At 60.6% G+C, this 26,673-nt stretch overlaps 1 protein-coding gene and 1 long non-coding RNA gene across 11 annotated transcripts in view; one reads left to right on the top strand and one right to left on the bottom strand.

The window, feature by feature from the left end:
• Positions 1 to 902: 902 nt before the first annotated feature.
• On the bottom strand, positions 903 to 2,479 carry LOC132534870 (uncharacterized). Its single transcript, XR_009546615.1, has 3 exons — positions 2,442 to 2,479; positions 1,762 to 1,827; positions 903 to 1,660 (listed from the first exon to the last, which is right to left on the bottom strand). It is a non-coding gene; the product is annotated as an uncharacterized LOC132534870 (long non-coding RNA).
• A 1,652-nt stretch (positions 2,480 to 4,131) lies between these two features.
• NTRK3 (neurotrophic receptor tyrosine kinase 3) overlaps positions 4,132 to 26,673 on the top strand; it is a 239,695-nt gene continuing 217,153 nt past the window's right edge. The window contains exons 1-2 of one of the 10 annotated variants that reach the window (XM_060179408.1): positions 4,132 to 4,465; positions 4,603 to 5,165. In XM_060179408.1, coding sequence (XP_060035391.1) covers positions 4,918 to 5,165 — 248 coding nt within the window. In that variant the 5' untranslated portion in view covers positions 4,132 to 4,465; positions 4,603 to 4,917. Of the gene's footprint in view, positions 4,494 to 4,602; positions 5,166 to 26,673 lie in introns of all 10 variants that reach the window. The other 9 variants (XM_060179401.1, XM_060179399.1, XM_060179400.1 and 6 more) reach the window with 9 other exon arrangements.

Raw genomic sequence — 26,673 nt, 5'->3', positions numbered from 1 at the left:
GTGCTGGCTCTGGCCCTAGGCTTGACCCTCCGACTCCCCCTGACCCTTGAAGCCCCAGGAAGGTGGCCTGTCTCCAGTGGCTTTCCTGAACCTCTTCCCAGCGTCCCGAGGGAAGCTCTCAAACTTGGGGTCGGGAAGTGGGTGTCCCAGAGGATGAAAGCCAAGGGTCTCTCTCCCGGGGTGCTCAGGCTCACTCCATGTCCCTGCAGGTGTGCGTGGGGCCTGGTCTCAGGGTCCCCCTCCTCACTTGGCACCTCACCCCACCCCTCTGGGGCCTGCCTCTGGGGGGCTGCTTCCCATCTCTCCACCCCTGCCACCTTCGCTGCTGGCTGTCTCACCCCCACGGAACTCCAGGCTGGGCGCCATCCCGCCTCCTGGGCTGTGCAGCTGGTGGGGGCTGGGGGCGCAGCCAGTCCGTGGGAGGAGCTGTCTCTGAGCTGGCTGGGAAGGGGAGCTGGCTCCCAGTTCCCCAGCCCCCACATGAGCATCTCAGAGATGGCACCTCCCCCACTGGACACCAGGATTGGTCACGGCCCAGGGGGACCCTTTCTGTGGTCTAGGAGTTTAGCTGTCTCTCCCTTCGAGCATGAGGACTGGGGGTGGGGGTCCTCTCTCCAGCCCTCCAGCTGTTGGAGCAGGAAGGCAGGCTGGTTGGAAGGCAGAGTTGGTGAGGATGGAAGGAACGAGGAGGAAGGGGAGAGCTGGCGGCTCAGCAGGGTAACACAGGACACCCAGGCACACCTGCTTGTCTGCACCTGTCCCTCTGGGCAGAGAGAGGTGGAGGGAGGAGGCTGGGCTGCACGCTGCCCCCCCCCCCCCCACCTTGGGCTTCCCGCCCTGGAGGGCCCGTGTCCCTCCATAGAGCAGGCCACAGGGCTTCCTGCGAGCACCTGCTCCCAGAAGGCATTTAAAAAAGTTGTTTATTAATTAAGGAGAGAGAGAGAGAATCAGAGTGTCACTCTGGCACACGTGATGCTGGGGATCGAACTTGGGATTTCATGCTTGAGGGTCCAGGGTTTCATTTAGGGCCCTCCCCTGCTGGCCACCACCCAGAATTGTCTGGGAAGGTGGGCGAAGGCAGGGACCCTGACAGAGGATGGGGGTGGGGCTGCACCCCTCCAAGATTACCCAGCATGGATGCAGTTACAAGTGCCACTCCACTGCTTCTTGGGTGGGGGTTGGGGGGAGGCACACCTCTGGCTCCCAGAAGCAGGCGAATCCCAGCTCAATCCCTAGGCTCTCTGCCTGCCTGGCTGAGCCTTGCTTTCTGTAGGAACTGCTGTCCAGGGCTGGGGGCAGTCTGAGTCAGGGGGCTCCCCCAGGCAGTCTTGCTAGTGGTAACCCCAATCCCCACCACATGCCCCACCCCAGCGCAGGAGAGGTGTGCTTGGGCTTCTTGTTTAATGGGCTGGATGAGAGGCCAGGGGCTGTGCCCCGCAGGAAGGTGGCAGGCGTGTGCCCCGTGCAGAGTGAGGGCTGTGAGGGCTGTGCGGGTTCCCTTCTGCTCAAACTAGAACCTTCTGCAGCCCGGCTTACGCCTTAGGCTGGCAGAGCCAGTGGTGGGTCCAGTGTCTGGTCTCTGAGGGACACCGGCATGGGCTGTGGGGTCACTGCACAGGGGCACAAAAGGTGGACACTTGAGCAGCTGGGCTGGCAGCACCTGGGGGAACAGTTCACCACAGGGCCTCAGTGGGGGGGGGTGGGCTGGGGGGTGAGGCTTCCCATAGGGTCTCAGTGGGGCTTCCGAGGAATTCTGAGTACCTTGGGTCTCCTGAGTCTCCCCCAGCTTCTTCCTTTTCTGGGGATGAAGGCCCCCTTTGCAGCCCCCTGGCACCAGAAGGCACCTTTCAGACTGGAAGCAGAGGGTGTTATACCCCCGATTCAAAGTCTGCTCAACTGGGGTCATGAGCCCCTTGAACCCTAGGAGAGCTGCTGAGTGGGTGGGGCACCCACTTATGCTTCCTGTCATTTAGAACATTCTACCATGAAGACCCTGAGCACCTGGCACTGGCCCCCTTCTGCCCAGGAGGAAGGTGTCTGCCCTGTAGATAACCCCCCCCCCCCAGGCCCCTGGCTGAGCACCATGTGAGAACCTTTCTGGGAGGCCAGCACCTCCTTGGACTCTCCGCAGGCTGTGACAGCCAAGCCCGTATCTGACAGCGGAGCTGGCTATTAAGCGAGCCCAGCCCTGCCCCTCTGCTTTCTCAGCTGGGCTCTTTCTCCTTAGGGAATGTTCCAGCTGGAAGGGACTCCCAGGCCATCTGAGCACTTCTCACACTCCCCTGTGCCTAGGGGCCTCCAGGGAGCTGGTGAAGTGGGGGTTCCAGTTGGAAGGGTGGGGCCCCAGTGGGGGGAGGGGGTCAAGGTGGCCGTGGGACCACTGCACAGACAGCATCATGGAGGCTGGGCATTGGCCAGCAGAGCTCTGCAAGGCCCCTTACCGGCTCCCCAGAGCGCCTTCCTGTGCCATGGGCCACTTGCAGGCCAGCAGACACCCCATCTCTTCTCTCCTCACAGGGATGAAAGGCCTCTTGTTCCTGGGCCCTCGCTCCACAGCCAGCCTTGTCTCCATCCCAACGCCCCTTGAAGGCTGTTTAATTTTAAATTTTGTTCTGACTTATGGAGGCCTCCTCTGCTCTGTTGCAAATGTTGAACCCCACCCCACCCTCTCGGCCCAGCGTCAGGCGTCTTTGGGGCACAGAGAGTCCAGGATGCCCACTTGTGCTTGATCTGCTGGGTCGCTGGACCCCGGGGACAGTGGGCCCGAGACAGGGCTTGTGCTGTCACCTGCCACCCCAAGACCCAGCCGGAGCTCCGACTGACTCAGGCCTCACTGACCCCCCAGGTCCCAGAGGCCCCCCCCCCCCCCCCCCCCCCCGCCATGGCAGTGACGTTCCCAGTGGGCTGAGGACAGCAGGCCTTGGCCTGGGGCCAGTCGGAGCTGGTCTGAGAGTCCAAGACGAGCTCCACTCTCTGTCCCCTCCTGCTGGCGGGAGGGCAAAGTACCAGTCTGGGGACCAGGCCATCATGGCAAACGGGGTACGGGCCCGCCAGCTGGGAGGCTGGGGAGGGGCGTGGGGGCGCGGGGCTGCCTTTGCGGGGCGCGTGCTCGCCGGGCTGCTCCCCTCCCGGGTTCTCTCGCGGCCCCGGTGGGCTGCGGGCGGGGGCACCCCGCACCCCTTCCCCGCGCCCCCGGCACCTGACCTGCATCGGAATGTGGGGGGGGGCGGGGAGCCGCTTCCCAGCCTGGCCGCAGAGGGAGCCGCTTTCTCAGCCTGTGAATGCGGCACTGTGTCGGCCGGCTCCCCACACCCTTTCTTCCCCTGGCCGTCGCGGGGAGCCCCAGCCACCCCGACCCCCTCGCGCCCGGCCTGCAGCGTGTGCGTAACACGCGGGTGTAGACGCGTCCCCACCGGCCGCGGGGCCGCCTCCGCTCCCGACCGGCGAGCCCGCACCTGCTCTGCGCCCTCCACCAGGAAGGGGTGCAGCGCCCCCCCCCCCCCCCGCCCAGCCCTCCACCAGCAAATGGTGCTGCCGCTGGGGGGGGGGCGCTGCGCCCCGAGCCCGAGCAGGGGCCCCCCTCCCTACTCCCCTGCAACGCACCCACCAGCCGAGCCCAGGAGCCCGGAGGGCTGACACACACCCGCAACCCCCCCCCCGCCCCTCCCGCGTCTCCGTCCCCGCTTGGCGATGCCCCGCGGCCGCCCGGCTCCCTCCCGCGTCCTGGGGCCGGTGCGCGCCCCCGTGGCCCGTGCCGCCTTCCCCCCTGCGCGCCCCCGGCCCGGCGCCCCCCACCTCCCCCCACCCCCCGGCCGGCAGAACCGGGCCGCGCGAGGGCCAAAAAGTGGCGGGGAGCGCGCCCTTCCTTCCCCGCGCGCCGCCGCTCCCTCCCTGCCGGCGCCAACCCCCCCCACCCGGCGGGCCCCGCCGCAACTTTCCCTCCGTCCCGGGTCCCCGGGGCCGGGGGTGCGGCGGGGCCGCGAGCCGGCAAGCGCGGGGTGGCGGGGTGGCGGGGTAGCGGGGTAGCGGGGTAGCTGGGTGGGTGGCGGGGAGCTGGGAGCGGGGAGGGAGCACGAAGAGCACGGGCGGGGAGGGAGGGGGCGCGGGAGCGAGGGGGCGCGGGCTCCTGCCGCTCCCTGCCGGGCGGGGGCCCGAGGAGGAGGCGGCGCGGGGGGAGGGGAGGGGAGGAGGGAGGGGAGGGGAGAGGAGGGGAGGGGAGGGGAGGGGAGAGGGCGGGCGCGCCGAAGACGCTCCGAGAGCCCGTGCGTTTCGTAAGGCGCCGAGCGAGCGAGACCGGCGAGCGAGCACTTGTGCGGCGTGCGGGCGGGCGGGCGCGGCGAGCCTTCCTCCCGGCGCCGCGGCCCCAGCTCCGCCGCCCCCCGCGCCGCCGCCCCCCGCCCCGCAGCCCCGCAGCCCCGCAGCCCCGCAGCCCCGGCACGGCCGCGCGGGCGCGTGTGTGTTGCAGGTGTGTCCGTTTCCATTCTGTCCAGGAGGTGGGACTTGGTGACTTCGGCACCAGCCATCCCCCCCTTACCCACCCTCCTTTCCTTTTGCCATTTTTTCCCCCTTCCTCCCCCACCCCACCTTCCGGGGCCTCCCCAGCGCCCGAGGCCACCCTGCAAAGTCGCCGAGCCGGAGAGAGCGCCGCCCGCCGCCCCAGCCCGGCCCGGCCCGGCCGGAACCCGCCGGCCACCATGCCCGCAGGCCCGAGCCCCTAGGCGGCCGCCCGCGATGGTGCCCGCGGCCCGGGGAGCTCGAGGCTGATCGCTCGGCGCTTCAGAAGCTGCGGCCCCCTCCCCCTTCCCCCCTCCCTCGCCGTCTTTGTCTCCTTCCCCCCCCCGCCCCCCACCAGCTCTCCCCACTCCCCCACCCCACCCCCTCGCCTCTCCTCCTCTCTCGTAGAAGCAGCGGTCGGAGATGGATGTCTCTCTTTGCCCGGCCAAGTGTAGTTTCTGGCGGATTTTCTTGCTGGGAAGCGTCTGGCTGGACTATGCGTGCTCGGTGCTGGCCTGCCCGGCCAATTGTGTCTGCAGCAAAACGGACATCAGCTGCCGGCGGCCGGACGATGGCAATCTCTTCCCGCTGCTGGAGGGCCAGGACCCGGCGGCGGGCGGCGGCAACGCCAGCCTCAACATCACCGACCTCTCCCGCAACATCACTTCCATGTAAGTCCCCGCGCCGCCACCGCCGCTGCTGCCGCCGCTGCCGCCGCCGCCGCCGCCCAGGCCCGCCAGGCCCGCCAGGCTCGCCCGGGCTCGGGAGATGCTGCCGGCGCGCCTGCCAGGTGCTGGGTCCCCGGGGTGCGCCGGCCTGGGACGCCCCAATCCCCGCCGCCCCCGGGGTGCCCGGCCGGCCGCGGCCCCGCTCGGTAGCAACAGTTTGGCCGCGCTCAAGTGCAGGAAAGTCGCTGAGGCTCCATTCCCAGGCGGCGGGCGGGATGGAGGGCGGGAGGGAGGGGGTGACAGCCGGGGATGCGGGGTGGCCAGCCCGGGCTCTGCCTGCTTCGTCCTGGAAGCGGCGGTCGCGCCACGCCGCCAAGTAAACAAGTTGGGAGACTTGGACGCCCCAGGCCGCCATGGGCGCCCCCTCCCGCGCCTCCCTCCGGACGCCCTCTCCAGCCCCATCTTGGGTATTTCCGAGTCTCGCCCCCCTTTCCCACCGTGCGGGCAGCTGGGCGCCCACGGGCGCGCCGGCCCCTCTGGGGGCGATGGCAGGGCTCTGCCCGGCTGGATGGGGAAGGGGAAGGGGAAGGCAGGCGGCCGGTTCCCCCGGGAGATGGGGATGTGGAGTGTGCCCACACTCCTGGCTCCTGCCCGATCAGAGAGAGACCTGGTGGCCTCGCTTCCCTTGCTGTTATTTTTTTCTTTGGCGGGGGTGGGGATGGGGGGGCTGCAGGAGGGGGAGCAGAGAGTGTGTGTGTGGGGGGCAGCGACCTGCCCCCTTCCTCCCTCTGACCTCTCCGGTCAAGGGTGACCCCCACTTGGTGATCCAGAGGAGGACATGGACAGTGGAGGGGACAGCACTCACTGACCCCCCCCACCCCCACCCCACAGCATCCGGGCCAGGGGAGCTTGTCCCTCTGCTGGGGTAGGAACTGCAGACCCACTCCTTCCAGCGCTGGCCTCTGGCTGTCATGGAGGCTGCCCGTGCAGCTGGCCGGCGGGGGGACAGCAGGGACGGCCCCTGACCCACATCTCGGCCTCCACCCCTGTCACCCGTCACCCTCCTGCCGGCTGGGCTGGACCCGTGACAAGATGAACAGTGTGGAGGGGGAGACAGGAGGCCCTAGTTTTGCCTCTCTCTCCTGCAGGCCCCAGAGTGCCAGCATCCTGGGGTGCTGGGGGAAGGTCCCCAAGGGGACCAAGGGCAAGTCTGGCTGTCATTGTGTGCAATGTGTGGGGATGGGGTGCAGGAGCTCAGGAACCAGAGTGGAGGGGGTGGCCAGGGAGCCATGTCCAGCTTGCTCTGGGCCCCAGGATGTGGGTGGTCACAGCGGAGTCCTCCTGGTGGCCCTCTCAGGGGGTGTCACTCCTGAAACTCGGCCCTGGAGCAGTTGAGCAGAGAGTGCTGGGTTGGCGTGTGTGTGTGTGTGTGTGTGTGTGTGTGTGTGTGTGTGTGTGTGTGTTGGGGGTGGTGGTACAGGAGGTTCTGGAGCAGTGGGAGGTGGGAGCAGGACAGAGAACGCTAGGAGGCATCTGGGGGACGGACCAGGCAGTGGGTGGGGACCTCCGCACGAGCCCTCCTTGGTTACAGGCTCTCCAGCAGGCGGGCAGAACTCCTGTCCTTAAGCCCACCCTGTGCCCAGAGCCCAAGGCCTGGCTTTCTGGGGGTGGGGAGGCTTCATGGTGCTGGTGTGGGGGGGTCAGAGGTTACACCAGCTGACCCCTCCCCTCCTGGTCCACCCTCTCCCCAGTGCCCTGTTATGGCTTTGACTACTATTGACCAGACTCAGGGAGGGTTCTGTCTTCTTCCCTGGAGGTGAGAAGAAGCCCTCTCCCCCCAGCAGCTGTCCCCAAGCCCATGTCCCAGAATGGAGCTCAGGGTGGCCCGTGACTTGCCCCAGGCCCTGTGTGAGCCAGCCTGAGACCTGTCTGTGAATCCCAAAGCCTGGTCCCACTCAGATCGTGCCTGGGCCGCTCTGGTGCCGGTGGAAGGAGGGAGTGAGGGTGGATGGAGCCCTCCAGACTGGCCAGGGACCCTCTTTAGTGTTGCCCAGGGAGGGGACTTTAGCGGAGGCCTGTGCTTTGCTGGAGCAGTGCATGTTTTTTTTTGTTTCTTCATGCTGCCAGAAATAGGGGGGCCTGGGGCTCCCCTAGCCCTCCATCTGCCTGGGGGTGCACCCTGGGCAGATGGGGGGTACAAGGAGAGAGGGGTGCAGGATCCATTAGGCCAAGCTCAGGGAGCGTGGGAGTGGTCTTGTTCTACGGGGCTGAGTTGATGGTCCCAGGCTTTTGGGGATGACAGGAGAGCTCCCTGTGGCTTCTGTTCCAGAGGTGCTGTGCAGAGTGACTGGGTGGGGTGGGGGTGGGGGTCCTGTTACTGTCAGGTATAAGTTAGCCACGTGGCTTCAGAGCAGTTGTGTGATAGCGCCCCCCCTTCCAGTGGCCCGTCTGCTCAGGTGACAGGCCCCCCCAGCATTGGAGCTCTGGACACAGTGACCTCACCCCCCAGGGCTGACCGCACCCAGTGGCCCCTGACGTCACAAAGCGGGGAGGGGTGTCCCAGCAGCCTCTGCTGGTGAGGACACCAAGGGGCAGGAGAGGGTGGCGGGCCTGGGCATCATGGGTGCCACCAGGGGCCCCCAGAGTGGAGTTCTGCCTGAGGGAAGCCGGCAGAGGGGCGGGGGTGGGGGGGACCTTCCAGTTGTGACTTGCAAAGGGGGTTGGTTGCAGCAGCCGGGAAGGAGGGACTTCGGGATGAAGGGGGTCCTGGCCTTGGAGGCTCAGTGTCCTCAATCCCCAGACCAGCCACTGTGCAGCCCTGTGACCTCCGGCTCTGGGGCCAGAGCTCATGGTGGCCTGGTCCCCTGGACTTAGCTTTTGGGCTGAGCCTGGTGTTGGGAAGGGGGCTCTGGCTCCTCCCTGGGGCCCCCATGCTCACCCCCCTGTCCCTACTGCCTCCTCCTGAGTGTAGGCTGGGCCCACCTCCACCCCAGCTGGCCATTAGGTAGGACTAGGCTGGCAATCGGCCACACCCTGACTTTGGGTCCTTCTGGGGTTCACATGCACTAAACATCTGAGGTCCCCAGGTGGCCAGGGAGGACTCGCTTAGGCCCCTCCCACACACCTGAAGACCCACCTGTGATGCTCCTGCAGGTGGCCACTTCCTCTTCCTGTCTCCAGGGAAGCTCCAGGCCACCTGGAAGTGCCCCCCCCTTGCCATGGCTGCCAGAACAGATACCCCTTCTGCCCATGATGGAGCGGGGATCCCCTGCTTCTGGTTCCCGGATGCACCCTGGCCACCAGCCCCCCATGGGACACCCGTCTGCAGGAGGAGAAGCTGCTAGAACGCCGCTTCTGGGCCACTCTTGTCTAGAAAAGGGACTTGAGTAGTGAGTGACCAGAGACCTGGCAGTGAGTGTGATACACAGCAGTGTTTGGGGGTTCCAGGATTTTTCTTTTCCTTGTAAAGCATGCAAACGTGTGCAAACTTTGTGCCCTGGCCTCTGCTGGCTGGATGCTCCGAGCGAGAGAAGGAGGGATGGAGGGAGGAGTGGCGGTGGTGGGTAGGTGTGAGGCCTGCTGCCTCCCAAGGAGGGTTTGTTTGGGCAGAAAGGAGTGTGTTTGTTCCCATGTGAGGCCGGGTGGGGAGGGAGTCTCCCTGGGGACTCTCCAGTGCCGTGGGAGGAAGCACACCTTCCTGTGGAGGTGAGTTCCTCCTCATCCGGGCCCCTATCCGTTCCCAGCTGCCCCTGAGTGAGTATGGCTCACGGAGGGAGGGGGTGCCGCAGAGGCAGGAGGCTCCATCCCGTTTTCATGGGTGAGCACAGAAAAGCAGAACCTTGAGCAAGAGTCCTTGCTGAGTCTGGGGCTGCCAGAAGGAAGGGTCTGGGGACCCCGGGTGCTCTGCCCACAGCCTCTCCCACTGACCCATCACTGGACGCCTGAGGGAGCTTGTGGGGTGGGGGTGATGCAGGACCTTTGCATCCAGAATGTCGTGCTCTCCCACCCCCCCAAGGGGAAGCATGAGGGAGGAGGCAGCTGGTGTCAGAGAGAGCCAGGGAGGTGGCCGAGGGGCCTCGTGGCTGGTCTGAGTGTGGCCTGTGGTGACCAGCAGAGCCTCCAGCCCAGCCACCTGCCATTCTGGGGCTTCCGCTTGGGAATGTGCTGTGTGTGCGTGTGTGTGTGTGGGGGGTGTTGGTGCCCTCTCCGTGGTGGGCCGACTCACCAGCATGAAGCAGAGTCCCAGACCCCATCTCTGCCCCCCTCCCTCGTCTCCCGGGGAGGAGCTGATGGAGCTGAATTCAGAGCTGGAAGTGACCCTGGAGGTCACTTCTCCCCCCATTTCCCAAGCTGGCCCTCCAGGTGCTAGTGTGTGGGCTCTGCCCTCCACCCTGCCGGGCACTTTGCCAGCACCAGAGTCTCCCCACCACTGTGTCTCCCTTGGGGACGACATTTACAAATCCGGGGTTCCCAGAGGCAGCCCCCCTCCTGCGGCTGGTAGCCTCAGGTGCCCCTGGAGCCTCACAGCCTGCAGCCCAGCATTAGAGCGGCTCCCTGGGTGCTGGGTGCTGCCCCTACAGACAGGGTCCCCCGGCCTCTGCCCAGCCGTCCCTGTCCACCCAAGGGCCCTGGGGCAGCACCTTCTGGCACAGAGGGGAGACAGATGCTGGGTTCCCCTCCTCCTGTCCTCTGGTCTTAGTTTTCTGCTGCCTCAGATGAGCCACACTGGGAGGAGGGTGGTGTCCTGTCCCCCCTGGCACAGGGCCGCTGGGGCCGTCCACCCTCTGTCTCCCTTCCGCACTGTGTTTGCTCTGTTCCCAATCCCATGACACCAAGCCAGCAGCCCCACTGTACAGATGGGGAGACTGAGTCCAGCCTCACCATTGGCTCTCACCTGCCCTCTGCCCTGAGATCACATTTGCTGGAACACGCACACGCACACGCAGGAGGGATTTAACTGAAACAGAGGGCAATGCCAAGGTCTGGGGGCTCCTGGCGCTTCTGAAATGCCGGTTCCAACTGGACTGAGGCAGAGGAGTCTGGAGTGCGGGTGCCCGCCGGCCCAGAAGAGCCTCAGTGGGGGCCCGTCAGCCTCTGCCCACCCCCCACCCCCAGGTTTCCTCCAGGCCCCTGCCCGGCTCCCATGACCACCCCAGTGTCCTGGCCCGAGGGCAGCTCAGTCCTCCCTGGGCCCACGCTGGCCTGGGGGGAGCCTGGGTGACCCCACTACTGTGCAGCAGAGATGAGGGCTGTACTATCTGGGGGCGGGGGGAGCTTGGGGGTCCCTGACCCGAGCATGCCGCCCCTCCTCCCCCTCTGCTCCCGGAAGCTCCCTCTGTCACTTCCTGGGGATCAGCCCAGAGCCTGGGGACTGTCCCCACACAGAGCCCAGCACCCAGCTGAGACTTGGGGACACTTGTGGGAGCCCCTGTCCCTCGACCCCATGAGCTGTTGCATATAGCCTCTCCTTCCTGCCTCCCCCCTTCTGCAGCTGGGGTCACATGCAGGGCATTCTGCACACTAGGCAGGGCTCAGGACTGATGGGGGGCACCCCCACTTTCAGAAAGAACAGGCTGAGCCACCTCCAGAGGGTGCACGGTGTGAGATCTGTCACCAGGGGGGGCCCAAAGGGTGCGGGAGGGGTCCTTGTCCCTAGTGTTAGGGGGGTTCGGCTCCCGCAGGGGGACTTAGAAGAAGAGGCATCTCCCATCGCGGTCGCCTTCTCCCCAGCGTCCCAGGCCTGAGGTCTCCCCCAGACAGGCCCCAGCCCTTAGCCGCCTGCAGCCTCGCTTTGTGCGCTGCACCCCGCGCGACCGGCAGAGGGCGCTGCCGCGCAGAGATGGGCGCCGCGGGCGGGGCCCCACGTGTTGGCAGCGCGGGCTGAACTGGGGCGCGGGAAGGTGCCGGTGTGTCGCACAGGGCGGGGAGGGGCTGCAGGCGGCAGGTTTCGGCCTCTCTCCCCTCCCACCCCCCACAGCACTGGCTCAGTGTCCTGGAAGCTGCAGCCACTGGACAGACAGGCGTGAGGAGGGGGGCACTTCCGACCTCTCCCCTCCATGCCAAGCTTGGGGTTTGCCGGGACCCCAGACTCGCGCTCAGCTAGGCCCGGCAGCCCTGTTATTTATTTATTTTAATATTTATTTTCCCTTTTGTTGCCCTTGTTGTTGTAGCCTTGTTGTGGTTATTATTGTTATTGTTGATGTCATTGTTGTTGGATAGGACAGAGAGAAATGGAGAGAGGGGAAGACAGAGAGGGGGAGAGAAAGACAGACACCTGCAGACCTGCTTCACCGCCTGTGAAGCGACACCCCTGCAGGTGGGGAGCCGGGGGCTCGAACCCAGATCCTTCCACCGGTCCTTGCCCTTTGTGCCACGTGCGCTTAACCCGCTGCACTACAGTCTCGACTCCCTATTATTATTATTTTTAAATGTATATTTATGGCTTCTTGGTCTGTCAGTTTGTGAAAGAAGCATCTTAATTTTCACTACAGTTGTAGCTTTGTTGGTTCTCTTCCTTGTATATAATCTGATTTTTCTCCCTGCATACTTTTTGTTCACGTGTTAATTGGGGTGTAAGAATGGATGATGACCCTAATGGTGGATTTTGCAAAATCTTTGAAAAAGATTGCAGCCGGTTTATGCTTCTTTCATTCCAGCTACTCTGAGTTCTCTGCTTTTCTTCTTCATTGGGGTTTTACTTGTGGTGCTTCCCATCTCTCTCTGTCTCTTGTTATTATATCTATGTATTCATTGGATAGAGACAGAAATTGAGAGAGAGTAGGTGGAGATAGAGAGAAAGAGAGACAGACACCTGCAGCCCTGCTTCACCGCGTGGGAATCGACTCCCCTGCAGGTGGGGAGCCGGGGGCTCGAACAGGGATCCTTACCCCAGTCCTTGTGCTTTGTGCCACGTGCACTTAACCCGCTGCGCTACTGTCTGACTCCTCTATTATTTATTTATTTTTTTGGCAGGGTGGGGGATGGAGGCTGTCCACCCTAGGGATCCCCCCCATTCCCCATGGGCTTATGCTGGGAGCTGAGGGAGGTTCTGGCTAGGGCCCTCCTCCCTCCTCACTCAGAGCTCCGTCTCTCAGGCAGGGACACCCCGTGGCCTCCTCTCTTCCTCCTGCTCCCGCCCTCACCTCCTTTCAGAAGGACTCATCTCCTCTTCTAGGGTCTTCCCTGGGTTTGAACCTCAGCACCTGTTATGACCCCGGGGTGCTCTGGCCGGTCCCCTGGGGGTTTTTGCCCCTCATCTAGCGTCCACCTGTCTGTGCCACAGCCCCCTGTCAGCCTCGGTCTCTTCCCAGAGTGCTCCAAGGACAGCGGGCATCTCCCAGAAGGAGGGTGGCATCGGTGGGTCCTTGAGAGTGAGGCCATGGGGCTCCCTGTGAGGGGGTGGCGGGGGGGGGGCAAGAGGGCCTGGGTGACCCTCTCACGACAAGAGCAGCTCATGGGGGAGGGGGGCTCCTGTCTGCCAGGGGCACTGAGTTGGGGTACCAGGTGTCAGGGCCCAGGCCTTCCCACCAGCTGGGAGCTTGGATTCCAGAACTTTCCACCACGGTGACTCAGCAACGCCTGCACCCCGCAGACACCGCCATCCTGGGTGCCGGGCCTTCTCCCCACTCACTGTGACCCACTGCCATCCATCCTCACTGTCTGCTTTTGACAGTTAGAGCTGGAACCCTGGGCCAACCCCCAGTGGGAAGGGGGCGAGCTCTACCCAACCCAGTTCCCCATGGTGCCACCAGAGGGCGCTAGACCAGAGCTGCCTGAGGACGGAGGTTTCCCCGTGATGGCCGTTTTTTTAAAATGATTTTTTATTAAAGATTTAATAGTGATTTACAAAATTACGAGATAACAGGAGTATAATTGCACACCATTCCCACCACCAGAGCTCTGTGTCCCCATTCCCTCCATTGGAAACTGCAGTGGTTCTCCCAAGGTCACAGATATGGGTTGACTATTATTTCAATATCTGTCTGTCTGTCTGTCTGTCTGTCTGTCTATATTTTTGCCTATTTTTTCTATGGTCCTGCCTTCTCTTCCTTCCTAAAGTCACACCTACACCTGTTAGTGCATCCGAGTGTATTTCCTTATTTTCCTTTTCTCTCTCCGGGTCCTGATGGAATTGGAGTTCAGAGCTCTCTGGTCATCTTCCCTTAACATTTTACCCCCTCTGGGAATCTGGACCCAATGTCTATTTTTTTGGGGAGTGCAGTTGGTGGGAGTTCTGGCTTCTGTAATTGCTTCTCCCTGGATGTGCCTGTTGGCAGGTAGATCCAGCCCCCCAGCCCATTTCTGTCTTTCCCTAGCAGGGTAGGGTTCTGGAGAAGTAAGTCTCCGGGACACATTGGTGAGGTCTTCTAGCGATGGCTGCTCGGGGTGCAGCCCAGGGAACGCTGCTGTCCACACAGCCCGCGGAGCCCTGTCTCCCCTGGGCGCCTGGGGTCTCCTGGAGGCCAGACTTAGCGTGACAGGACCCTGGGAATGGCCGCAGACTCGGCCCCTGTTCCTGCCCTCCTGGCTTCTGATTTTCAAACTTGAAGCAGGTGGCTGCTTCTCTCTGGGCCTCATTCTCCTCCACCTGCTGTGACAGGTGCTCCCAGAAGGAGCTGCGGGGAGGGAGGACGGACTGACAGGCCCTGGGGACTGTGGCTGGAACACACTGGGGACTCGGTGACCTACCACCTGACCGATCCCCATCTCTCTCAGATGAAGGACAAGGGCATGAGAGTGTTATGGGGGGCATGGCTGGCCTTGAGGCCTGGGGTTGCCATGACCCCCTAGTAGGGCGCCCTCCTCCCGGTCCGTGGCGGGTGGCAGTGAGGGGGCTGGCCATGGGTGTGTGGAGATGGCTCCCTTCTGAGGACACATTGTGGGCTGACGGCTGTCGGGGTGTCTCTCCCGGCTGTGGGGCAGGTACCCCCCTAACGGCCAGCCCTTCTGGACCTTTCCCGGGGGTCACGAGCTCTGAGCCGTGTCTCTGCCCAGCCGAGAGACTCATTCTCAGGCTCACGTGGGGGTCGGGCTGGCTTGTGGGAAGGGGGGAGTCGGGCTTGGACTGGTGTGTTGTGTAGTTTCAGCGCCTTGGCTGTGTGTGTGTGTGTGTGTGTGTTTGGGGGACAGTGACATACACTCACATGCCCGTCCTTGCGCTTCGTGACACATGCGCTTAACCTGCTGCGCTACTGCACGACCCCCAAGGCAGGTGTATCCACACACCCAGCCTGTTTCTGTCTTTCCCTAGTGGGGCAGGGGTCTGGGGAGGGGAGGAGGCTCCGAGACACCTTGGTGAGGTCGTCTGCCCTCTTCATTTTGCAAGGATCGCCAACCATCATGATCTGGAGTCCATCCTGGTGGTGGCATTTTCAACTTGTTTCCTTCTTAATCATTTTATTGGGGGGTGGTTAATGGCTCACAGGACAGTTGTTGGCACATGGGTAAAGCTTGACACCCTGAGAGGTGTGTGCAGAAAACACTCTCACCTAGCGGAGGTTCTTCCTCCCATCCTGCACCGGGACCCCACGGCCCTTCTCCGTCCTCCCCAGAGTCCTTTGCTGTGGGGTAATACACTGCACCCCACAGTTCAAGTTTCACTCTGAGCTTCCCTTTCTGTGCTTGTTTCTTCTGGTCCAGACATGAGTGAGATCGTCTGTCGTATGCTTTACATTGGCTTGTTCTAGCCCTCCCCCTCCAAGAGAATTGGATGAGTCCTGTTAATTTCGCGGGCCTGCTTGGCCCCGCCCCAAGGGACCCTGGGAGAGGGTTCCGGAGTCCGAGAGTTCCTGAGTTCCCCAGTGACAGAGTTCCTGAGTTCCGGAGTTCGAGAGTGCGAGGGTGCGAGAGTTTCTGAGTTCGAGAGTAAGGGAGAGGGTTCCTGAGTTCGAGAGTGCCAGAGTTAGCCAGAGTTCCTGAGTTCCCCAGTGACCGAGTTCCTGAGTTCCGGAGTTCGAGAGTGCGAGGGTGCGAGAGTTTCTGAGTTCGAGAGTAAGGGAGAGGGTTCCTGAGTTCGAGAGTGCCAGAGTTAGCCAGAGTTCCTGAGTTCCCCAGTGACCGAGTTCCTGAGTTCCGGAGTTCGAGAGTGCGAGGGTGCGAGAGTTTCTGAGTTCGAGAGTAAGGGAGAGGGTTCCTGAGTTCGAGAGAAAAAGAAAGAGTGCTTGTGCCGCCGCAAAGAGACAGCAGAGTTCTGTTTGGTGATTAGTTTGTCTTAGTTTGTGAATCGTTGTTCCTGAATAAAGAAATACAGCTTCCCTGCCCAGCCGTTGTCTCCGCGTCTCTGTTCACCACTGTGAAGCTAGCCGGCCCGGCAAGAGCCTCAGAAATTTTAACAACAATCGTCTTTCTGGCTCTTCTCACTGAACTTGGTTCTTTCAAGCTCCATCCAGGCTGAGGCAGGGGAGGTGACCTCATCATTTTTGACAGCAGAGTAGTACTCCACAGTACACACATACTCCAGCCTTCTTAGTCCCTCTCTGTCACTGGACTTCTGGGTTAGGCATTGCGCTGCTGGCAGAAAAAGTTCACTTGGGTAGTCCTGCTTTGTTGTAGGTGTGAGACTCAGGCTTGTGGGGCCATGGCAAAGTGCTCACATTACAGTGTGCAAGGACCAGGGTTCAAGACCTTGGTCCCCAGCCGCAGAGGGAAAATTTGCAAGTAATGATGCAGAGCTACAGGTGTCTCTCTGTCTCTCTCCCTCTCTCTCTCCCTTTCCCCTCTTGATTTCTGACTGTTTCTATCCAATAATAAATAAAATTAAAAATAGGGAGCCGGGTGGTAGCGCAGTGGGTTAAGCTCATGTGGCGCAAAGCACAAGGACCGGCATAAGGATCCCGGTTCGAGCCCCCGGCTCCCCACCTGCAGGGGAGTCGCTTCACAGGCGGTGAAGCAGGTCTGCAGGTGTCTATCTTTCTCTCCCCCTCTCTGTCTTCCCCTCCTCTCTCCATTTCTCTCTGTTCTATCCAACAACAACAACAACAGCTATGACAACAGTAACAACTACAATAAGTGTAACAACAAGGGCAACAAAATGGGAAAGGGGGCCTCCAGGAGCAGTGGATTCATAGTGCTGGCACTGAGCCCCAATAATAACCCTGGAGGCAAAAACAAAAACAAATAAATTAAAAAAAAAAAAAAGACTCACTCTTGAGTCCAACCCCCACCATAATGGAGGAATCTTGGCGTCATCTCCGTCTGCCTTCTCTGTCACTACATTTCTAAATAGAAAGGAGATTTTTCTGGTATTGTATAAAAGAGAGAGAGAGAGAGAGGAAATCCGAATCCAAAAACAAATGAATCACACTGCCATGAGCGTAGGCGTCTGTAGATCTTTTTGGACAGGTGTTTTCTTTGTTTCCTTCACATAAATCTCCAGGAGAGAACTTGCTGGGTCATGAGGTAGGTGCACTTCTAAAGTTCTGAGAGTTCTCCAGGCTGTTTCCCACAGGAGTGGAACCAATTTGCATTCCCACCAGCAGTGTCGGAGGACTCCTTTTCCCTGTAGCCCCCCCATTTTATATTTTTATTTTATTTTCCCTTTTGTTGCCCTTGTTTTTCATTGTTGTCGTAGTTATTGTTGTTGTTGATGTCGTCATTGTTAGATAGGACAGAGAGACATGGAGAGAGGAGGGGAAGACAGAGAGGGGGAGAGAAAGACAGACACCTGCAGACCTGCTTCACCTCCTGTGAGCGACTCCCCTGCAGGTGGGGAGCCAGGGCCTCAAACCGGGATCCTTACGCCGGTCCTTGCGCTTTGCACCACGTGTGCTTAACCCGCTGCGCCACTGCCCGACTCCCCTCAGACTGTGCTTTCTACTGCATATGCTCCAGATGCAGTTTTGAGCACTTTTCCATGTCTCTTGGCCATTTGGGCCTCCTCTTCAGTGAAGATTCTGTCCTTGGGTGGGAATGGTATGGAATTATATTCTCATAATTTTGTAAATCACTATTAAATCACCTAGTGACAAAAAAAAACAACATCCCGTCCTTTCGCCCCCTTTTGAAGGGGGCTTGTGTGTGGCATCAGGCACGCCTGGCCTGTGGGTTTTCTCTCTCGTGGCTCCCTTTCTGGGCAGCAGCTTTTTAGTCGTCCTGCTGCCTTTCTGCCAGTTCATTTCATCGTTGTTTTCCTTGCTGTCGAACCCAAGCCTTTGGAGTCATCCCCAAAGCATAGACTGTGACGTGTTCTGCCGGAGCTTCATTCTCCGTGTCGCCACGGTGTCTGGCTCAGTGTCCCTACTCTCCCATCTGTTTAGAGATGAGGCCCTGCCTCACTCGTCCGTTTGCCCTCAGCCCGGTTTCCCCAGCGTCCTTTGTTGAAGAGACTCTCCTTTCTCCACCTAGCGTTTCGGGACTCTCTGTCAACAGCGAGTCATCCGAGAGCTGGCGACGTTGCTCGCTTGGGTTGTGGGTGGCTACAGTCGTCCTGTGTGCGGCCATGGTTTGAGCCTGGCCCCGCTGCTTTGAAGGAGGCTTCGCTGGGGTGTCTGTCACTCTCTCCACCTCCCAGGGCCTAGCTATTTGCGTCTTTTTTTTTTTTTTAAAAAAAAGATTAATTAATTTATTTCCTTTTGTTGCCTTTGTTGTTTTGCTGTTGTAGTTATTTCTGTTGTTGTTACTGATGTCATCGTTGTTGGATAGGACAGAGAGAAATGGAGAGAGGAGGGGAAGACAGAGAGGAGGAGAGAAAGACAGACACCTGTAGACCTGCTTCACTGCCTGTGAAGTGACTCCCCTGCAGGTGGGAGCTGGGGGCTTGAACCGGGATCCTTATGCCGGTCCTTGCGCTTTGCACCACCTGTGCTTAACCTGCTGCACTACTTCCCGACTCCCCTTAAAAATTTTTTTAAAATAATTTTTATGTATAAAATGGAAAAACCGACAAGACCATAGGATGAGAGGGGTACAATGCCACACAGTTCCCACCACCAGGACTCCGTATCCCCTCCCCTCCCCTGATAGCTTTCCTATTCTTTATCCCTCTGGGAATATGGACCCAGGGTCATTGTGGGTTGCAGAAGGTGGAAGGTCTGGCTTCTGTCATTGCTTCCCCAATGAACATGGGTTTTGGCAGGTGGATCCATACTCCCAGCCTGTCTCTCTCTTTCACTAGTGGGGCAGGTTCTGGGAAAGCAGAGCTCCAGGACACATGTTGGGGTTGTTCTGTCCAGGGAAGTCCATTTGGCATCATGGTAGCATCTGGAACCTGGTGGCTCAAAAAGAGTTATGATATAAAGCCAAACAAGTTGTTGACTAATCAGGAACCTAAAGTCTGGAATATTAACAGATGAAGATTTGGGGTCTCTGTTTTGGAAAAAACTAGTAGGTTTATTTTAGGTATATTCCAAGGGGCCCATGACTACTAGATTTTGCCTGAGCCTGACAACTAACATGCAGGTGGACCCAAGATATTGTCTAGGGAGATGGTGTCATAGTTGGAAAAAGGACTAGAAAGCTGGATCAGGGAAGAGAGTAGCTCCCATGTATGGGAAAGGTGTATAAATGTTGTTAACTGTCAACCCCATCGATGTGATCTGGGGCTCCTATTCAGCACAGGAGCCTGTGTGGCCTTTGCACCCCTGTGGGTCTGAGCTCACACCCTGTGGTTACGAGCGCAGTTTGCATCTTTAAGGACTTGACTTTGTGTTCATAGGTCTGATGGGGAGGCCCTGAGGCCAAGGACTTGAACACGGGAGCCTGTTGATTCTCCAGACACAGGAGCTGGTGTGAGGGCAGCCTTGCCAGCTCAGGGGGCTGGGGTGGTGGTGAGAGGTCAGCATGTGTGTGTCATGTGCACTGCACCCCTGTGAACACTGCCCTCCCCACACTGGGTGTGCGTCTGTGGAGGGAGGGAGGGACACCCAGGTCCTCTCACTCACGCGGTTTTGTCATTCGGATAGAGGCAGAGAGTGGTTGGGATAGCACTGCACTGGAGCTGCCCCTGTTGCCTTAGGATCTGCCATGTGGTGCTGGGGTGGGAACATGGAGAAGCAGGCCCCCGGCTGCAATGGCCACCTCCCCTGCTTGGAGTGTCCTTCCCGTGGGTGTTGTCATCTGTCTGTCCATGCAGGCTTTCAGGATCCCCCCCCCCCCGCCCCCAGCCAGCCTGCAGCCTGACTTGTTCCCCAACCAGACCCTCCAGCTGCCCAGTCCTGTCCTATCCTGTCCTCTATGGTGGGTACCCTGCCATCACTTGGGAGCCGAGGGTGCATGGCCTGGCTGTGGGGCTCTGGTGGCGTGGGGACACAGGTCTGGGGACACCCTTTGAACACTCCCGCTCCTGCCCCCAGGAGCAGACTGGGGTGCCTGGTGCCCCGGAGCCTGACCATGTGACACCACCAGGCCTTCCACGAGGTGGCCACACCCGGCCCCACGTGGGGCTGACCATCTGGAGAAGGACAGACAGTCTGACACAAGCTGGGGAAGCAGGCCCTTGTGTCTGCCTGGCCCAGGAGGAAATGGAGGGGCGGGGTTAGGGGGCTCACTCACTCCTGTTGGGCAGGAGCAGTATGGGCTCAGCCTTCGCCTGCCTGCGTCTCCCAGGGCCCTTGGGGTGCAGGGTGGCAGAAGGGAATGCAGGCTCCCAAATGTCTCTTGTGGAAACCTGTTTGTTTATTCAGAGATTCAATTAACATGTTTAAATATTAAAGAGTAAACACCGTGTGTATAGTGGGGTGCAACATTTGCCAGCAGCAGTGCTGACTTCTCTAATTATCGGGGCCTCCCCGGAGGAGGCAGGAGGGAGGAGGTGGGCAGGCAGAGGGGAGGAGCAAGGAGTGGGGAGGAAGGAGGGAGCAAGAGAGGAAGAGGGGTGAGGACAGGAAGGAGGAGGAGGAAGTGGAGAGGAGGGAGGTGGAGAGGGAGGAGGAGATTGGAGGGCTGGGGCCTGCTCTCCTGCGCTGATGTGTGGGCAGAGACGGTGGGGACAGACAGTCTTGGGGTCTCAGGCCCGCGCGGCCTCCTCGGGCAGGGCAGGGAGCAGCCGGGGTGCTGAACACCCGGCCCCGCAGGTGGGGTGGCCTCGGGGTGGAGCCTCTGAGTCCTCAGCGCTCTGCCCGCATGTCCTGGCCGCCCAGCCACCAGGCCGGCCCTTATTTATCCCGGTGTGCGCTCCAGTTTTAATTTTTTCCTTTTTGCTTATTCAGGCTTTAGCTCCAGAGGAAAATAGCCCGGGGTGGCTCCGAAATAGATTCTCTCTGCCCCATTAACTTATTCAGTGAGTGTAATGCTCTTTCCCTCAGCCTTGAAGCCGTCATTAAAAGGCAGAGATTTATTAAAGCAGAGACGTTGAGCTTTACTCAAACTGGAGCTCGGGCCGGGAGGGGCAGGGCTGCGGCCCCCCTCCCTCACCCCCCCTGTCGGTACCGCCCAGGACAGAGGCTGAGGCTGGGCCAGGGGCTGAGGCTTTTTCCCTTTTGGGGTGAGTGAGCCCTGCTGTGCCCAGCCCTCTCTGGCCTGGGCCATCCTGCGTCCTTGAAGGACTTGGGTTGAGCTGGTCTGTGGGCACCTGGGGACTTTCCTTGGGGACCTCACAGCCTTTAGGTTTGCCCCTTGCCATGTACACAGGGCCGCCTCACCGAGAGTCCCGTCTGAGGGTGCTACTGGGATGGAAGTGTCTGGAGCTGTTCTCCTAGGCCTGGTCTCATCTGTCAGCCTTACCTGCATTTTGATGTCTGGGCTCGTACTGGAGCGAGGCCACGTCGGCCCATGCCACCCCACCCCATTTCCACTGCTCTGCGGTGTGAGTGTCTGTGCTGTGCAAGCCAGGTGTGCAAGGCCAGGGGCTCTGGAGAACAGGTGTGCACAGCCAGACGCTTCAGTGGCTGTCCCCAGGACGAGGTGGCCTGGTGCCAGGTCAGGTGTGGCTGCTTCTGGTGAAGGCAGGTGTGACCCTGGTGGGCACCCAGGAGGAGCTGTGGTGGGGGCCGTCTGGGTGGCCCTGGGACATCCCTCGTAGAAGATGACATTGCGGGGCCAGTGCCCGTGGGCCAGGTACACGTGGCCCCCCTGACCGCAGAGCAGGACACCTGGCCTCACTCCCTCAGGGGCGTCTGGACCCCGGCTGAGGCCCCCTGCCCAGCTGTGCTCCAGACCATGGTCACATGATTCAGGCCGGCTAGGTGTCTTAGGAGCACAAGCCATTGCTGAGGGGACGGAGACAGAGCAAGGAACGAGGAGACCACTCCTCACCATCCCCACAACACGGGGAAGCCCGCAGGCAGCAGCCCCCACGTCCACTCTACTGGAGGAAGGGAGGGAGGGTCTAGAAAGTCAGGGGGTACATCCCAGGAGGCTCCACGGAGAGGCCAGCCTCCCCTCCAGGGTCTGTGGGTGTGGTGGGCATGGGGCCTCCTGTCTCCCTGGGCCCCACAGGGGCGAGTGTGCTGCCCAGACAGGATCCTCCTTGGCAGAGTGGGGGGGAGGCGGGGGCAGCGGGAGAGCTCAGGCCTCCAGTGCTTGGGGCTGGGCTCCCCCAGCACCAAACACCAAAAGGATGTTGTGAGTGTGGCATGGTGCCCCCGTCTTCTCTGTCCCTCGAGAGTGACAGCCTTTGAAGGAGGGGTGGAGGGGGAGGTCATCCTGCCCTGGGCCCCACCAGCCCTGTACGCAGGCGCCCTGGCTCCTGTGAGCCTCGCCAGTGGCGCCAGCCCTGAGAGCGTTTCACCCTTGTCTTCATGTGCAGGGTGCCGGGGTTCTCCACCCCTCACCTCAGCCCTTCACCCCCACAGCTCCTGCAGCAGGAGCTGACCCTTCCCAACCCCCAAGCTGATGCCCAAGGTCCTGGAGGCTGCTGACTCCCAGCATCCCGCAGGGCAGCAGGAGGATGGGTGGGTGGTGACATGCCCGTTAGAAGTCACTGGGGGAAGGGAACATGGCAGACAGCCCACACCCAGATAGCCCTTCTTTTGAAAAAATTAATTAATTAATTTTTTATTATTAGTGATTTAAAAAGATTATAAGATAGGGGGTCGGGCGGTAGTGCAGCAGGTTAAGTGCAGGTGGCGTGAAACACAAGGACCAGCCTAAGGATCCCGGTTCGAGCCCCCGGCTCCCCACCTGCAGGGGAGTCGCTTCCCAGGCGGTGAAGCAGGTCTGCAGGTGTCTGTCTTTCTCTCCCCCTCTCTGTCTTCCCCTCCTCTCTCCATTTCTCTGTATCTAACAATGACGACATCAATAATAACAGTAATAATAACTACTACAACAATAAAAAAACAAGGGCAACAAAAGGGAAAGTAAATAAATAAATATTAAAACAAAATGATAAGATAACAGGGTGACCCTGCCACATTGTTCTTACCAGAGTTCTCATTCCCTCCATCAGAAACTGCAGTGGTTCTCCTATGGTCACCAATATAGGCTTTGATATCTATATTTATACCTACTTATTCGCCCATTTTCCTATGGTCCTGCCTTCAATTCCTTTCTTTTTTTTCCCTCTTTTCTTTTCTTTCTTTTTGCCTCCAGGGTTATTGCTGGGGCTTGCTGCCTGCACTACGAATCCACTGCTCCTAGAGGCCATTTTTCCCACTTTTGTTGCCCTGTTGTTGTTATTGTTGTTATAGCTGTTGTTGTTGTTGTTAGACAGGACAGAGAGAAATGGAGAGAGGAGGGGAAGACAGAGAGGAGGAGAGAAAGACAGACACCTGCAGACCTGAAGCGATTCCCCTGCAGGTGGGGAGCCGGGGGCTCGAACCGGGATCCTTACGCCGGTCCTTGTGCTTTGCGCTGTGTGTGCTTAACCCGCTGTGCTACCGCCCGACCCCCTTTCACTTCTTCCTAAGTCACACCTACACCTATTCATACTTCCAGGTGTCTTTCCTGTTTTCCTCTTCTCTCTCAGATAAGAGAAACAGTGCCTGGCTTCCTCTGGTGTTTTCCAGATCCGCTTCACTTTCAGTGATGGTATAAACACAAGATTCCTGGTGACAAGGGCTTTGTGTCCTGGTGGAATGGGGGTTCACAGCCCTTTGGTTATCTTCCCCTAACATTGCTCCCCCTCTGGGAACACGAACCAGATTTCTCTATGGGATGCAGAAGGTGGGAGTTCTGGCTTCTGTAATTGTTTCTGTGCTGGACGTGGGTGTTGGTGGGATCTGTACCACCAGGCTGTAGGGTCCTGATGGCCCTCATCTCTGAGGCTGGCTAGATGGGGTCAGTGCTCCTGAGTACAGAGACGACTCTCCAAGGCCCCATTGAGCTCACAGCAGGGGGAGGAGCAGGACCCTCCACATGTCCAGCCCCCTTGATGTATTCTGTGGGCCTCCAGGTGGGGCACCAGGGATGGCAGAGACCCCTCACTCCCAGCCCTGCCCCACCCTTAAGGGGCTCCCTGGGTGCTGTGCCTGGTGCTGAGAGAGGAGACACCCCACAGCCCTGCCCACCCTCCATGGGGCTCCCTGGGTGCTGTGCCTGGTGCTGAGAGAGGAGAGACCCCACAGCCCTGCCCACCCTCCATGGGCTCCCTGGGTGCTGTGCATGGTGCTGAGAGAGGAGAGACCCCACAGCCCTGCCCACCCTCCATGGGCTCCCTGGGTGCTGTGCATGGTGCTGAGAGAGGAGAGACCCCACAGCCCTGCCCACCCTCCATGGGCTCCCTGGGTGCTGTGCAGGGTGCTGAGAGAGGAGAGACCCCACAGCCCTGCCCACCCTCCATGGGCTCCCTGGGTGCTGTCCATGGTGCTGAGAGAGGAGAGACCCCACAGCCCTGCCCACCCTCCATGGGCTCCCTGGGTGCTGTGCATGGTGCTGAGAGAGGAGAGACCCCACAACTCTGTCTCACCCTTCAGTGGCTCCCCTGGGTGCTGTGCGTGGTGCTGAGAGAGAGAGCGAGCCTCAGTCCTTCCCACCCTGCATGGGCTCTATCTGTGCTGTGTAGGATAGTTGCAGTGGTTTTGGGGATGGATCCAGGGCCTTGCTCTCATTGCTGACCTTGGGCATCTTCCTATGGTCATGTCATCCTCCCCCCGCCCCAGTGGGGCCATATAGGTGTTCCCACATCTCCAGAGGGCCCCGCTGATGGGATCAGTGAGTGATGGCCTCTCTGCTCACCGTGACCGTCCACAGAGAGAGCAGTCAAGCTGCAGGAGCAGGTTGCAAGGAGCCTTGGGTATAAGTGCTGTCCACTTGGTCCCAGCTCTCACAGTCCCAGGCTGGCATGTGGGCACAGCACCTGCCTCTCTGAGCTCCAGGTCCCCGCTGATGTCCCCACCCCCCAGCAGACTATCTGGGGAGCTCAGTGCCGTGCGGGCTGTCATCTTGCCTTTTGGCTGCAAGTAGCTGCAAGTGGGCTTTGTTGGTCTGAACACAGAGCTGTGAGGCAAAGCGGTCACTCCTGGTAGGGCACATGCCTTATTGTGTGTGAGGACCTGGGTTTCAGCCCTGGCACCGCATGGTAGTGGCTCGGATGCTCTGGGGAAGCTCCATAGACAGTGGGGCAGCGATGTGGTATCTCTCCTGTCTCTGTCTCTGTCTCTGTGAAGACCTACAAGGCGGCTGAGCAGAGCTGGCGTGCAATTCAGGCCCCGGCTCAGTCCTGTGCCGCAGTGAATAATCACTCACCCAGCTGCCCTGAACGGCCTCAGGCAGACAGTGAGAGGCCGGCTGGCGTTGGGTCCCAGGCAGCTACTGCTGGCCTCTCTGTGGTGACTGCCACCACCCTGTCCTTGCGGGATTCGGGCAGGGAGGGGGAGAGGTGGGGCGTGCAGCCCAAGGCTAGCAAGAATATTCCTGAAGAGCCATGGGCCTGGGGCCAGGGGAGGCGTGCAGGGGGCAGGCGGGCGGGACTGGCCGAGGGGGGTTGCAGGGGGCAGGTGTGAAGGCTCTCGGAGCCTGGCAGTGGAGGGAGGGCAGGCAGGCATGTCTAGCTGCTCACATCTGACTTGGGTTTTGCTTGGCAGATGTCTGGCTGTGTTGGATTTCAGGCCTGGCCTTGGGCACCAGACCCAGCCTGGAGGTCTGCAAAATCACATGCCTCGAGAGCATCAGGAGGGCCGAGGGCCAAGCAGGGACTTGGGCTATGTGCTCTCAGAGGCTGGCGAGGAGGTGGGGGGTGGAGATCCCCCCTTCCACCAGGGCTCTTGTCCCGGGAGCCAGTTCTCGGGCAGAGGGTGGGCAAAGAAAGGTGGGTCTGGGGTCCTGAGAGGACAGTGGACTCAGGTCCCACCCTCCACCTGCCTCTCAGGCTGGGTCTGGGGACTTTATGGGGTTCTGTGTTGTGCGGGTGGGGGCCCAGCTGTGAGGTTGTCTCCTGGGTGCAGCTGGCGTGCTGTCTGCTAAGTTGTGACCATGCCAGGCTGGGGCTGTGGACACCTCTTGTCTGTCCCCTCTTCTGTCCACCACTGGCCTTCCCTCTCAGAAGCCATCGGAGGTGGGAAGGTTGGGGTCTGCTGTCCAGGAGCTCGGACAAGGTGGGTGCAGGGGGCTCCTTGGTGCTGGGATGGGATTCCCTCGGAGGAAAGGGGGTCCCTCTCTGCCACAGGTGGGCAGGGCGGGGCTGTCCCCTGGTTTTCTCTGCGGTGGGGTGGAGGAAGTTAGGGCCAGAAGTCCTGGGTGTTGTCCCCCTCGTGGCCTCAGTTTCCTCCTCTGTGAAATGGGACATGGTGAGAGGGTGTAGCTGGCTTCCTGTGGAGCCTGACACTGGCGGAGGCTCTGTGGGCCACACAGTTGTGACGATGGTGTCCTGATATTTCAGGTGGTGCTGAGGCGGGAAGCCGGGGCCTCTGAGAGACCTCCCAGCCCAAATGTCTTTTGAGGTAATGAGACAGAGGTGGGGAAGAGAAGGGGGCAAGAGAGGGAGAGGAAGAGAGAGACGGGGACGGGGGAGAGACATTTTGCAGGGGCACTGAGGACTCCGGACCCTGTGCATGGTGCTGAAGGGACCCGGGCCTCGCCGTCAGGGAGTGGTGCTGTGAGCCTGTAACTAGTGGAGACAGGAGGGGGCCCCATGCCCAGCCTTCCACTCCCTGCTTCCCTGCTGCTGGGCTGAGCTTGGGCAGGGGGTCAGAGAGCCTGGTATCCTTCAGGGGGCTATCAGGACTCACCCAGCTGCTGCCTGACTTGAGGTCAGTTTCCCTAACTGTCCCCCCTTTTTTTTCCTATGGTACCAGGGCATGGACCCAGGGCCTCCCACATGGGTGACACCTCTGTGGAGTGGCCTCCCCAGACTCACTTTACCATTATTTGTTTTAAAGGGGAGAGAGCAAAGGTGAGGAGAGGTGGGGAGAGACCACACAGCCTATCCCACTCTCCATGGGCTCCCTGGGTGCTGTGCATGGCGCTGAGAGAGGAGAGACCCCACAGCCCTGCCCACCCTCCATGGGCTCCCTGGGTGCTGTGCAGGGTGCTGAGAGAGGAAAGACCCCACAGCCCTGCCCACCCTCCATGGGCTCCCTGGGTGCTGTGCAGGGTGCTGAGAGAGGAGAGACCCCACAGCCTGTCCCACCCTCCATGGGCTCCCTGGGTGCTGGTGCCTGGTGCTGAGAGATGAGAGAGAGACCCCACAGCCCTGCCCACC

The sequence above is a fragment of the Erinaceus europaeus genome, chromosome 20, assembly GCF_950295315.1.
Source record: "Erinaceus europaeus chromosome 20, mEriEur2.1, whole genome shotgun sequence".
In the NCBI taxonomy this organism is placed as follows: Eukaryota; Metazoa; Chordata; class Mammalia; order Eulipotyphla; family Erinaceidae; genus Erinaceus; species Erinaceus europaeus.
This window is presented reverse-complemented; position numbering and strand designations above follow the sequence as displayed.